The sequence below is a fragment of the Dermacentor silvarum genome, chromosome 1 (genome assembly GCF_013339745.2).
Source record: "Dermacentor silvarum isolate Dsil-2018 chromosome 1, BIME_Dsil_1.4, whole genome shotgun sequence".
NCBI lineage: Eukaryota > Metazoa > Arthropoda > Arachnida > Ixodida > Ixodidae > Dermacentor > Dermacentor silvarum.
Genome location: NC_051154.1, coordinates 84,331,640 through 84,346,453, shown reverse-complemented (window position 1 = coordinate 84,346,453; position 14,814 = coordinate 84,331,640). Strand labels below are relative to the sequence as shown.

Here is a 14,814-nt window from a genome sequence, read left to right as displayed (position 1 = left end):
TAGTCACCTGATGGTCCATATTGCAATTTACAAATTGTAGCCGTGGAGTTCGCAAGGCGGATCAACTTGAACGAGTTCTCGGGATGACACCAGTTTCAAGATATTAATTCACGAACTTTGCGGAGAAATGCATTGGCGTTCCAGTTACTTACTTTACAAAACGTCGCTTTATGCATTCAATCACAAAAGTAGCATTGTAGAAGTAGCAGTTGTAGCAGTAGCATGACATTTTTATTAGAAGAAACCAATTATACGTCGAGAATTCGTCTTAGCAATTTGCTTAATTAGCCAGAGTTTCCTTTGCTCTCAACACTGCGTCCATCGTCCCCGTGACGTCTATGGCAGGAGCGTTAAGCCCACTGTAAGGTCCAGGTGGCGTTGTTCAAGGACGGGCCACGTGCGGCGCGAGTCACGCACTCGCGCGTGGTTGACTGACAAGCGTCGCAAACGCAGCCGCGGTGCAGCCCTGCAGTAAACAACGCTGGTGGAGAGTCGCAGCGTTTGCGCCTTGTCTATTGACTGGTGTTTATCCACGATTCTGGTCTTTCAGGGGTGTCTATATATATATGTGGCAGTGGATGTAGGACGTCCTATCTACCGCAGGCGTCACGTAGTACGTGAACTTTTTGGCTGTAGTAAACCCATACATGCTACCTGAAGGCTTCAAAGTTGTCGCATTCGAGATCCTCGCTACGTAATAAACGAGAAGAATGGGAACAGAGGGGCCCGATTTTTATTAGCCACAATCATTATATTATTCAATGCTTCGCATTATACGCAGACGTCAACAACTGTTGAGTCTTCCAATTTTTTTTTTTTTTTTTTCTGTATGTCCTCATGTCTGTTCCCGCCCATCCGGCATTTGACAATACCTCCTGCATAGGAGAAAGAGGGGGTGGAAAGGTTTTGGGGGGCTGTCTGCTCCTCCTGGGGAGGTGTTGCGGGGCAGGGGGTGCTGTTACGGGTGTGTGTATAAACCACTGGTCTAGCGCCGCCATCGTATCGCTAAGTGGCGATCGAGGTTCGGAGCGCTTTGACCGGCAGAGCGGTCAGAAACTGAGTGAAGGGTCTTTTAATTCCTACACTCTGAGAGCGTAAGGTGGCGCACAGCAATGTAACGTGAGGAGCGGCAAAATGCAGAAAGGGTGCAAGGGCAATGGCACATACCCCTGTGAACTAGCGACGCTGTTTAAGCTCGAGGATGGTCCGTCGAGTGTACGCTGCAAAACCTCCGCCTGGCGTAGACGTCACCATGCGTCACCTAGCAACGCTTCGCCCCAGCGGCGCCGACCGCGCCGTAGCCTCGCCACAGCTGCGTGAGCCGTGACGTCATCGCGATCTCCCCATCGCTTCGCCTTAGCTTTGCCGAGCCATGACGTCACCGCATCGTGCGGAGTGGTTTCCGCTGCTGCGCAGACACGGAGCTAAGCCGTGACGTCATATATATATATATATATATATATATATATCAATTTGAAAGTAAAAAGATTTTATGGAATAGAAGTATTCGGCCTGCATGCTAATCTGCAACGGAGGGAAAAAAAGGCCCTATAGGAGAAGGACGGCAGAAGCAGTTGGAAACAAAAATAGCACAATTTGATATTTTGATTTCACTTTTGGCATTAACGAGATTACATATACTTACGTCTTCTTAGTAAATCAGTAAAATCACTAGCAAGCTTGTCTCACTTTCTGGGGTCACCGATTTGCATTGCATTTTCGTCGTTGCCATTACCATGCGCTGTTCTATGCATATATGTTCTGTACGCATACACGTGTATGTATAGTACGATGACGTGAAAACTGCATTTTTGGGCGCACCAAAGAGCCAAGCATTTTCTTCTTTGTACACTTCTGAGCCAGACTGAAAAGGTAAGCAAGCAGCAATCGGAGACTTGGGAGAGAAACGAACGGGGCCGATGAGAAGCGCTTGCGTGCGCTCTTCCTTGTCAGCTGTCGTCGCTCTTGAAGCCAAGCGTGACGACGTGTCGTGGCAACTGACCTCTGATCCCCGTCGAGTGGAGGCGGTGCCATGCACAGGGCGTCGTTTACCACCGCGGTGCAGCGCGCGAAAAAAAAAAAAAAAAAAAAAAAAAGAAAGAAAAGCGAATCGCGAGGATCGGCGACTCGCGAAGCAGCCACCGCACCACGTCTAATTCGTGGCCCGCTGAGGGCCTCCCGCGTTATACGGGACCCCGACGAAGAGCGCGTAGCTGTGCGCGGTAGCTAGTAATTCCTGCTGGGGTCACGCTCTTTAAACAAAGCATGCCGCGGGCAACACTCTTTCTCACGTGCCTGCTCCAGAATGCGTCACATGCATGCCGCCGGAATTGTGACCGCGTCGCCTGTTTGCGCGTGTGTATCCTGCAGCGTGTGTAGAGGCTTTAGACAAACGCGCTTCCGGTGACAACCTCGCCTTGTTTTTGTTTTTTTCCTCCTCCCTGTCATTGTCGCGACCGGCTGGCTCTCGCAGGTTATCTTTGCAGAACATCGAGGGAGCGTCGCGCGCTCACACAGGCTGGATGGTGCTTCCCGTCCGCCGCGGAACTTTATACCGCGACCTCGCACGTATAACAGCGTCAGCGTATACAGCGCGGCGCTCTTTGCAGTCCATGCTCTGACGAAGCTACAGACTGAAAACGGGCAGCTCGAAAATGTGGACGTACTACATGCGTGTTGTGTCGCACTTCAAATTTCGGGCGTTAGTTCGCACCACCGCGTGTGCATAAAAATCTCCCTCTTAGATGAATTCCCTGTTACAAAATAAATAAATAAATAAATAAATAAATAAATAAATAATAATAAATAAATAAATAAATAAATAAATAAATAAATAACAGGCTTCTAGTTGTCTCCTATGGTTGCGTCTCCATAAAGGTTGATCTATTCTCTGACAGCCTGCTCACGGAATAACCCAGATTGTGACGTCATCAGAACGACCGCGAAGCGGGACACGTGTGCATGGTTTTTAGACGTATGCAAATGAAATCCAGACCTAGAGAACCGGCTTGGACACCGACAATCACTTGGTCAAGTCGCTTAATTCGTTACACCGAAAAACTCGTGAAATGTTTAAGTGAAGGAAAAGAATAAGAAAAAAAAAAAACATGGCTGAAAGAAAAGCTGCTCTCCCCGAAAGAAAAGCTGCTATTATTGTCGAGGCGGAGCCCTGTGTACTACATATCGATTTGTGTCCGCTCGTATTGTATGTTTCGGGAGGGCACTTGGCCTCTTATCGCCGCCTCTCAGTGAGCAGCAGCAAATCGCCTCAGGAGGTCGATAACATCCACAACCTGACTCGATGTCCACACGGGAAGTTTGGCAGCGTCTGCATTATACATGCCAGCATCATTTGAGTGACAGCACCGTTACATTTCTGTAAATGAATAATAATAATAATAATAATAATAATAATAATAATAATAATAATAATAATAATAATAATAATAATAATAATAATAATAATAATAATAATAATAATAATAAATCATGTTTATTTAACGTGCCCAGGAACAACCCTAAGGTCTGAGTGCTGGCGCACGCATACATTACAAACGAAAAACAAGACACTCAGGGAAAAATCATTAAAAAATAAATGAATAAAAATAAAAATTGTGAAAAGAAGAGAGTACCGACAACAAAGCGCAAAGTAAATACAAAAGAAAAACGAGGAGAAGGGCACTTGAACAATGCATGAAATTATAACACAGCAAGGAAAAGCTCGGAAAAGAACGATGACAACGAGTTATGAAAGATATCAAGATCACGAAAGTAAGCGTTATAAAGACTCTGTATTCTGTGGACAGTTGAGTGTTCGTGATGACAGGCAGGAACATGGAAAGGTCTATGTTCTCTGGTGACCTTGCGTGGGATACGGAACATGACACAGCTGAGAAGTTCGGGACACGTGAGGTTACCGTGAAGGAGTTTGAAGAGAAACAGAAGGTCAGCGCGATTACGTCGGTCGCGAAGTGAGGGCAATGAGAACAATCCAACTAGTACAGGGTGCAATGTCCAGGTTTGCAAAGCGGTGATTATATATGCTTAGAGACTTTTTCTGGACACGATCTATGATGTCACTGTTGGATCTAGAAGACCATTCCAGACGACCGACGCATATTCGAGTTAAGGAAGACAGATGGTTGTGTATAATTTGCGGAACGGTGTAGGAGACTTGAATTCCCTCGATAGTCTGCATACAGAACCAAGAGAGCGCATACTTCGCATTGCAACACGTTTAGTGTGAGCCGAAAATTGTAAGGTTGCATTAAAAAGTACACCAAGATCATTGATCTCGCAGACTTTACACAACGGCACAGAATAAGAAAAAGAAATGCTGTTTTGCGTGTGAAAGTCATGACTTTGGTCTTAGCAGCATTCAAGGTAAGGTTATTATCCTTGCACCATTTAGAAAAGGAAAACAGGTCAGACTGCAGGGCGCGACAGTCATCAACAGTGTGAATTTTGTTAATCAATCAATCAACCAATCAATCATTTATTTATCGTGCCCAGGAACAACCGTGAGGTCTAGGTGCTGGCGCACGTATACATAGAAAAAGAAATACAGCAGGGGAGTATCAGTGAAAAAAAAATGAATAAAAAATAACAATCTTGAAAAGAAAAGTGTACATACATGACCGAAGGCGCAAAATGCATACATAATAAAAAGGAGAAGGGAAGTTGAACAATATGTGAAAATAAGACACAACAACGGAAAGCTCAGAGCAGAACAAAGACATAAGGTTGAGAAAAATATCAGCAACTACAACAGGGGAATATCAGTAAAAAAAATGAATAAACAAAAAACAATCTTGAAAAGAAAAGTGTACATACATGTAACCGAAGGCGCAAAATGCATATATAATAAAAAGGAGGAGAAGGGAAGTTGAACAATATGTGAAACTAAGACACAACAACGGAAAGCTGAGAGCAGAACAAAGACAGAGAGTTGTGAAAAATATCAAGGTCATGAAAGTGGGCGTTATAAAGACTCTGTATTCTATGGACGGTTGAGTGTTGGTGGTGACAGGCAGCAACATGGAAAGGTCTGTGTTCTCTCGTGATCTTGCGCGGAATACGAAATGTGATACAACTGAGGAGTTCGGGGCACATGAGGATACCGTGAAGGAGTTTGAAAAGGAAAAGCAGGTCAGCGCGATTACGTCGGCAGCGAAGTAGGGGCAATGGCAATAATCCAACAGTGCTAGTGCAAATAATAATAATAATAATAATAATAATAATAATAATAATAACAACAACAACAACAACAACAACAACAACAACAACAATAATAATAATAATAATAATAATAATAATAATAATAATAATAATAATAATAATAATAATAATAATAATAATAATAATAATAATAATAATAATGTGCTTCTTTGCGTCTCGGCACACTCGCCAGTGATTGTAATTTACGAATATATATTTCACCACGGCCGTGCACGTCTGTGCAGTAATCTTCCTTTTCTTTTCCCGTAAAATATCTGCATGTGTGGAGACATAAAATGAATTCGTTTCTACCTCTCGACATTATGAAAGAGTTGTATAGCAGTATAGCTTTTCATCTCCACCGGAATAATAATTTGTCCGTTAGATGAAACATTTCTTAAAATCTGCACTAATTAAAAAACTTGGCCGCATATCTGGTTACTTCGCTGCAAATGACGTCGAAAGACGATAGTCTTCTGCCGAACCTGGTACGTAACAGCCTCTCTTCTCACCCCTCACGCTCTTTTCCTCCCCTCTCACTCCTCCCATGATGGATGCAATGGAGGTTTTGCTGAATTCAATTCAAATTGCCCGCGTTTGCCCTGCTCTCGCGCCATCTGTTGGGACCTTTTATTACTGTTGGCTTAAAACGGCTACAGAACCGCGGCTTCAGTCGGCTTGTTTTTAACGTGTAGCGACACCATTTCCAACGCGTTGAATTCAGCAGAGTGCGATGTTGGGCTAGTTGGTTCATGCTTGAAATGTGGTTCAGGCGCAACAAAACTAAGAGGAAAGAAGGGACAGAAAGAGCGCGAGTTCTGTACCTTCTTCTTTCCTCTTAGTTTTGTTGCGCCTGAACCACATTTCTAACGCGTTGATTTTTTTCATTTGCAGCGTTTCATTTTTCATTTCTTTCTGTCTCTCTCTTTCTCTCTATCTGTGTTTCGTTATCTCTTTACTGTGCTTTACGGCTTCGCGCTCTTAATTTTGCGTTAGTATATGTATGAAGACGCGTGACGAGGTGATACTGTCGTGTATACTGCTAAGGTGACACTGCTGTAAGTATCGGAGAAAAATATATAACGAGATGAAAACTGCAGGTGACCATTCGCACTCCCTACGCAATTTCCAGGTCGTAGATTGATTTACTAGAACGGTTCGTGCCATACGTTACAAACCGCTGCGGCTAACGTGATCGCTACGCTCTTTGGCATACCGATAACGTGCGCGCGGATGGCAAACAGAGCGAGCACACAACATAGATGTGATGATGCGTGGGGTTTTATGGCGCATGGTATGTTGTTAAAAGGCGCACCGTCATTACAACCGGATGTATGCGACATTGTTTGGGTGGTAGTCGTAACACGGAAGCCACAAAGAAGCTGATCACTTCAATGTTTCACTATATCTTCTCTGTTCCCAAAAATTATGTGGACTCTTGTATAGTATGCTTCGGCTTCGGCCGTAAGTTTTGTTATAATACATTGCTTCTGCATGTCAGGAGCTCGATTGTATGTGTTGAGCACCCTGTTGTTGACGTCATTTGTTAGGCAAACAGCGGTATATACTCACGGCGGTATATATATATACATATAGTGTGAAGCTCGTCTGTGCCGTTCAGAGGGAGGCGGCTTGCGCAATACGTGTTTTCTTCTTCGGCTCATTTCATTTTTACTTAGTTATTCATTCATCTATTCGTCGTCGTTGTTGTTGTTGGGCGGCACATATATGCCTCTCCGAGTGCGACGGTCCGAATGGCGGTGACTGACCAACGTGTTGTTGGTTGTGCGCAGGTGAGCCAGATGAGCCTGGGCCGGTACGTGACGGCGTCAGCGCTTGGCCTAGTGCCGACGCAGGTCATCAACGTGTACCTGGGGACCACGGTGCGCTCCATGGAGGAAGTGCTCGACGACGACGCCACCGCGGCCACGGGATACGCCGTGCTCCTAGCTCAGGTGCGCTCCCCGCTGCCGGCAAAGAGTCGTTCGCACGCGCAGCGTCGCCTTCCCTCCTCCGCGCAGGTGGTGCTGAGCGTGGTGCTCATGAGCCTGATCGTGCGCAAGGCCCGCCAGGAGCTACGCGAAACCGTCCTGTCGTCAGGTTGTTCGTCGCGGGCCTCCCTGGACACCGCCTTCTGCCCGCACTTCCCCTGGGTGCCTGTTGCGCCGATGCAGACCGCGTGGGCGCGGCCTGCCGTCTGACCCCCGAGCACACGCTTGCCTTTGCTGCGCGCATTTTGTTTATTTTCATTTTCTTTTTTTACGACGGATGGGCTGTCCCGCCGTTCCCGAGTGATATATCGAGCCCATGTAGATGCACTATAGTAGACGTCGCTACGTTCGGCAGAGAATGGTTCGGGTACTCCCTTGGGAGGGGGGTGTTAATGTCGGGAACCATATACAGCATTGCACGATACCCCGTCTTGCAGCCGCACAGCTAGGGGAGACGTACTTACGATGTCAGGACTGCCTATCCCAGCCTGCCACTGACTGCTGACGGGGCAAACTTATTGAGAGCAGCGGAGCTCTTTTTGAGGCCTTGTCGACGTGTAAGAAAAGACATTTGTAAGGTTGGTGCGCGGTTAGTAACACGACTGTGAAAAAATGACTCATCTTTCGACACTCAAAACAACTAGGCCACGTCGTTCGTGCCGTATAAAACGTCACCCCTGGTTACTTGGCACTATAGTGTTTTATAAGACACGGACAGAAGAGTGCGCATTTGCTGCCTTTTGAAAATAAATAAATAAATATAAAAAGACTGACCACAATCACGTGCCTAAAACCGACCTTGTCGATGGACGGTGGTTGAAGAACGAAGCCAAGGATGCAAGTAAGTGTTGCGGATGTCGAGCTTCCGCGTTCAGGAACTTTCTAGTGCAACGTACCATTAGCGTCGACGCACCTCAACGTTGGTTTTAAAAATAATAAAAAAGTGGGTTCCATTTAGCATTTGATACATTTTGATCTTGCGTATGCATTTGTTTTACCCTGTATGACACTGCTCCCGCATTATGTATACTAGCTACGAGATGTCCCGACCATTGCTGCACTTGCAGCAGCAGAATGATGCTAGCGAACACTTTATTATCGTTAGCGCAAAACATGGCCTGGGTGTTCTTCCTTTTAATGCGTGCTTACGGCCGTACGAAGTTATACTGTCATTAACATGTCAGAAAATACATAAGCTTCATAACAACTTGCTTCTCAATGTTCATCTGCACTGCATGGAACCGACGTGGTTCCTTATAGTGGCTTTGGCGTTGCGCTGCTAAGCACGAGGTGGCGCGATCAAATCCCGGCCGCATTTCGATGGGGGCGAAACGCAAAACCGCCCGTGTATACCGTGCATTGTGCGCACGCTAAAACCCAGGTAGTCGAAATTAATCCGGAGTCCCCCGCTATACGGCGTGCCTCATAACTGCAGATCGTGGTTTTGGCACGTAAAACTCCAGCATTTAATTAAATTTTAAATCTACGCTGGGCCCAAGGACACAGCTCTGACCTTCTAAGTGGCGTAGCAGATTAAAAAAAAAAAGCACGTGACAACTCGAAGAGCACGCACCTGTAAACCCCAATTGTACCGGATTCCCTTCCGCGGCCCACAAGTGGTCTTTTTGACCCGCGTGCTCGCTCACTCCATCGAAACTTCACAAGTGTGGAGGTTATATATATATATATATATATATATATATATATATATATATATATATATACTACAATGGATTAGGACAGCCCTCGATCGTAGATTAAAAAACAAACAAAAAACTTGCTTTTCCAGGCACGAAGACAAGTTCCGCAGACAACGGGAGTGTCATTCACGTCGCATCACTGCGCCACCCGACAATCAGTTGTAATAAAGTGAAACAGACTCTTTGAATTTCCTGCCCGCCAACGTGAGTGCTTTCCAGTCGCGTGTGTCAAGGCGGACTTCACTGGTCCCAATAAACAGCGTGAATTAGCGCAACGGGTCGCTTTGTTGGCTCGAAGCGTTTGCTCGCGTCGTACACTAATAATTAAACCGATAAAAAAATGAAGATCTAAGACAGCACTGCCGTGAAGAAGCGTTTAGGAGTACTCTGAGAAATTGTTGCTCCGCTGCGTTCTCGCACGTCTGCGAAGGCATGCAGAAACTCGGGAAGGAAAATCAGCGACAGCATTGCTGCTTGGGCGGGAGAACAGAGACCGAGTCACTCTGCAAACTACTTAAAATGCTAAGAAGAAGACGTGCTCAAAAGATGCTGGAAATTCAGTCGTTTACCCTGGGCAGAAAGTCATATCAAAAGAATTCACTGTCTCGATGTACTACAACACCACCGTCATACAACACCACCGACTTACGATAGTCACGGATCCGACATAACCAACGAGAGTAGGCAACAGCACGGCCCGCGACACCTGTCCCGATCTTGCGCTCGCGTCCAGACTTGAGAACGTCGAGTGGGAAAACACTAACGAGACGCTAGGGAGCGACCACTTCATACTCGACATCTCGGTACACCTGGGGAACTTCCCAAGGAGAAAGATACGCTCCACCAAAATCACGGACTGGGCAAACTTTCGCAGCGAAAGAGAAACTCAAGAAGCCCAAGCGATAACCGATCTAGAGGCCTGGATTAGAGAACTGCAGGAATCGGTAGCCAAACACTCCAAGGAGGTTGCACTCACCACGGACAATCCGGCAGTGGATCCGCGCCTCTTACACATGTGGGAAGCGCGCCACAGTCTGCTTAGAAGATGGCGAAGGCAACGGCACAACCGTAAGCTAAAAATACGCATCGCGAAACTAACGGACGAGGCAGAGCGCTACGCAGAGCAACTTGCACGACAGAACTGGGACCAGTTCTGTAACTCCCTCCAAGGAACGCTGGGCACTGCCAAGACGTGGACCATACTCAGACATCTCCTAGATCCGACCCAGAGCAAGAGAGAAAGCAAGCACACGATGAGCCGAGTACTACACAACTTCGGAGGCACAGACGATCAGCTATTGTGTGCCTTACAAAGCAGATATATTGGCCAGCCGATACTTGGTGCAAAGCCAGCGGCTGACTACGCCGGACTGGAAAACAGCGAGCTCGACCTGGACATAACGAGTTCCGAGCTGACACGAGCGATCGCAAGACTCACTCGAAACACCACTCCTGGCAAGGACGGAATCACCAAGAAGTTGCTACGAAACCTGGTCGATTCCACCGTGCAGGCAATACTGGAACTCTTAAATGCACACTGGAGCAGAGGGACCCTACCCCCGGAATTCAAGCATGCGGAGATTACACTGATACCAAAGCCAGGAAAAACGCCCTGCCTGGAGAACCTATAAGACCCATTTCGCTTACGTCTTGCCTCGGTAAATTGATGGAACGTGTTATCTTAGACAGGCTACAGACGCATCTCGAAGAACGTCAACTGATGCCGAACACGATGTTTGGTTTTCGGCCCAACTTGTCAACGCAAGACGTGCTTCTGCAGCTCAAAGAGGAAGTACTGACTGCCGCAACGCCGTGCTGCCCAAAAGCAATTCTCGCACTAGACCTAAAGGGAGCCTTTGACAACGTGGGGCCATACTATCCAATCTCAGTGACACGAATTGCGGCCGACGAACGTACAGCTAAGTGAGGGCTTTTCTCACTGATCGCACAGCCACAATAGGGCTGGGAAATGTGAGGTCACAGCGAATAAACACACCTAACAGAGGAACGCCACAAGGAGCAGTGCTGTCACCGACACTTTTCAATGTGGCCATGATGAAACTCCCAGCCCAACTCGAGAAAATACCGGGGATCAGACATGCCTTGTATGCAGACGACATCACGATATGGACGGTCGGAGGGTCCATAGGAAAACAACAAGAGGCATTACAGGAGGCAGTAGACGTCGTAGCAAGTTATGCGGAGACATGCAGACTGCAATGCGCGCCGGAAAAGTCGGAGCTCATCATAATCGAGAAGCGCTCACGAGGACGATCAACAGCCCCGGCACCAACCATCCACCTGCGAATAGGTCCTAGAGAGATTACCAAGGTAGACAGACTTCGGATCCTCGGCTTACACTTACAAAAGGACGGGGGCGGAGGATACGCCATACAGAAGCTACAACACACGACCACGCAGGTCTTGCGCATGATTCAACGAATTACTAGCAGGAGGAGGGGACTCAAGGAACAGGACCTTATTCGATTAGTGCAGGCTCTGATTGTGAGCCGCATTGCGTACTCGGCACCATATTTAAATTTAAGGAACGCGGAAGTGGAGGTACTCGACCGGCTGATACGCAAGGCGTATAAGCAAGCGCTCGGACTCCCACCCGGAACGGCTACTTTTCGCCTCGAGGAGACAGGAGTGTACAACAACGCACGGGAAATCATAGAGGCCCACCTGGTGAGCCAGAAGGAAAGACTACTACGCACAATAGCGCGACGCTGCGTCTTGGAACGTCTTGGATATTCTGTACGGAAGACCAGCGCACTGACCAAAATCCCAACACGAATACAAGAAACTATGTACGTCTCACCGATTCCCAGGAACATGCACCCAAACTTCCACATCGGACGGAGACAAGCCCGAGCGCAGGCGCTCGCGAGAAAGTACGGAAACCACCCCAATGTCTTGTACATAGACGCGGCCAGCACCGCAAGAAGCACCGCATTCGTCACCAGCGTAGTCGACAATCACGGGACTGAAATAAATGCATCGTCGGTTTCCAGAGTGAGCGCTGCGGAGGCAGAGGAACTAGCGATTGCGTTAGCCATCACGACGTGACCGCAGTGGGATTGCGTCATAGTTCTGACGGACTCTCAGACGGCATGCAGAAATTACTCCAGGGCCAAAATTTCCAAGGCTGCACATCGCATTCTGAATGGAGCGCACCAGCTGCCACCATACATACAAATCGTGTGGACTCCGGGGCATGAGTCCTTACGCGGCAATCAGCAGGCACACGCATACGCCCGAGCGCATGCACACCGGGAGCCGCGAGATGACCGCGCCGAGCAGTTCCAACCAGAGCCCATACCATTAACCTACACTCACATCCTACAACACTATCGCCTTTCACGAAGAACACTACCCCCACCTCATAATTCTCTGACGCGAGAGGAGGCCGTAATATGGCGAAAACTCCAAACAAACACATATCCACATTTGAGTCTTTACCACGCCATACACCCTGCGCTGTATTCCTATACATGTCCACACTGTGATCAATGTGCAACACTTTACCACATGGTATGGGCTTGCGCAAACACACCACAGCTAACACCCATAACACACCCCACCACACGGCAATGGGAGGCAGCGCTGTCCAGCTCCGACTCGACGGACCAGCTCAACCTGGTCCACCGAGCGAGAAGGGCAGCTAAGGCCGCTGGACTCCTGGACTGAGGGGACCACCCACTGCAGAGCGGGGGAGCTACCTACGCTGGCGTGCTCTTTTTATTAAAGTTTATTCTCTCTCTCTCTCTCTCTCTCTCTCAAAGTGCGCAGCGATTCAGCTTGATCGCTGCTCTCGTGACTTTTGCCCACGACAACACGTTGGAGTCAACGGCAGGACAGGTCTACATCAGTGAAGCGGGGCGAAAAAGCAGACTATCTTCATTAGAATCCAAATTAGAGAAGCCTTTCTGTTCTCGACTGAACTAACTGAAGTGGCAACTGAGGTAGCGCAATTAACAAAGTTGTATTATCGCTTGAGATGCTGACTTAGAAAACCATTCACGCAGATCAATCTATCTTTTACGGATTCCAGAGGACGCAAAAGAATATTCTGACGCCCTCGACGAACAAGTTAATGAAACAATTGTTAAAAATATCCTCAAAATTGATCCTGTCCAAATTGAATGGATACATATAGACTGGGTCGACCCGACGCTGCAAAAGCTAGACCGGTCATACTGAAATTGCTGAACTTTTGAGATAAAAGCAATATACTTAGGAACTGCGGACAACTTAAATGTTCCGCATTCTCGATTAGAGAAGACTTCTCGCCGCGTATAGGAGCCGTCAGAAAGCAATTGTGGCAATGCTCAAGAACATACAAAGAAGCGGGTGACAAAGTATCTGTAATCTTCGATAAAGTAAAGGTAGACGGCGTGCTACATCGGTTGGATGAACAAAGCAACAGTATCGCAGCCATCTCCGATGTTCCTTTAGTTCGACGAATGCCTCAAAAAACAACCAAGCCGAAACCGCGACACTTCGTCCTTGCCGAGTACGAAAGAACAAATAACTTTGGCAAGCCTAAATGCTCGTAGTATGTTGAACAAAGTTGACTCAATTGAATGCCTGCTGTTTGACATGAAACCAGATTTTTTAGGAGTAACCGAAACATGGCTATAAAACAATATAATGGACGTTGAGATAAATCCCCCGAATTACGCTGTTGCATGCAAAGACAGACAAACATGGGGTGGTGGCGTACGTTGCCTTATACATTAATAAAAAAATACATTTCACTGTGCTACCAGATGTGACCAATGTAAAGCAATATATTGCAAACTGTTCTATAGGTCATGCGCAGTCGTAGTCGGGTGCGTGTACCGCAGTCCTACCAGTCTCCCCGAAACAATGGCGTCCCTGCATTTATACTTAAAACACCACGCTCAAAGGGCTAAACTAATCTTGATGGGTGATTTAAACCTGCCAGACATTGACTGGAAAACTCTGAGTCATCACTCTGAATGCGCAGATATACTTATGGATATCATGTTGCAGTTTAACCTCAGCCAAATAGTAACAAGTCCCACACATGTTCAAGGAATCAGTTTGAATATTCTTGACCTAGTGTTTCTAAGTGACAACTTCCCGGCCGACAAGACCACAATAGATATATTAGAAAGCATAAATTGGTCCTTGGCTTTATTCCGGTTAATAAAAAAACTGATTTCCCAACCGCGTATTACTCTCCATGACTTTAACAAAGATGTCGATACAAGTATCTTCGACCATCTCTTTTTCGAACTCTCGTCATTTACTGAACTTTCATGTGACGATACAGTTGATGTCGAAAGGTTGTGGCAGAGGTTCGTATCGGTCGTTTCATATTATATCACGCAATGTGTCCCAACAAAAACCGAAAAGGTAAGGAAATATAACCCGTGGATAACGAGGGACATTATTCATGCCAATCGGAAAGTTAAGAGGCTCAGAAAATCTCTAAATTTACAATAAACCCCTAGAACAAGGGCAGTACTCACCGATGCCATTAATAGTACGAAGCTAAAAATGAAAAACGCTAAACATAATTACTCCAACAAGCTCCGTAATTTTATTAGAACATCCCCTGCAAAATTCTGGAAATAATTAAGCGACGAAGAACAAATCGAAAGCCAGACGCCCGAAGAGGAAAGCATAAAAACAGCGAATAGTATGAACAATTATTTCTGCTCTGTATGTACACATGATGACGGCAACGTGCGATGTGTTGAATCCCAGTTCACAATACCATTTACTTCAGCCAACTGTAACGAACAATGTGTATTCAACTTGCTCATAAACCTAGATACACCTAGATGGCATACCCAATGATTGTCTCAAAGAGATGCTGAAATAGTTTCAAAGTTTTTGTGCATAATTTTTAACTATGCTTTATTGACAGGTAC

At 46.6% G+C, this 14,814-nt stretch overlaps 2 protein-coding genes across 2 annotated transcripts in view; both read left to right on the top strand.

The window, feature by feature from the left end:
* Positions 1 to 7,987, top strand: part of LOC119431739 (transmembrane protein 64) — a 42,549-nt gene extending 34,562 nt beyond the window's left edge. Inside the window, exons 2-3 of the mRNA XM_037699212.2 lie at positions 7,011 to 7,172; positions 7,239 to 7,987. Coding sequence (XP_037555140.1) covers positions 7,011 to 7,172; positions 7,239 to 7,418 — 342 coding nt within the window. The 3' untranslated portion in view covers positions 7,419 to 7,987. The remainder of the gene's footprint in view (positions 1 to 7,010; positions 7,173 to 7,238) is intronic.
* Positions 1 to 12,589, top strand: part of LOC125946696 (uncharacterized) — a 117,283-nt gene extending 104,694 nt beyond the window's left edge. Inside the window, exon 2 of the mRNA XM_049670552.1 lies at positions 11,240 to 12,589. Within this exon, the coding sequence (XP_049526509.1) occupies positions 11,240 to 11,977 (738 nt within the window). The 3' untranslated portion in view covers positions 11,978 to 12,589. The remainder of the gene's footprint in view (positions 1 to 11,239) is intronic.
* Positions 12,590 to 14,814: the final 2,225 nt, after the last annotated feature.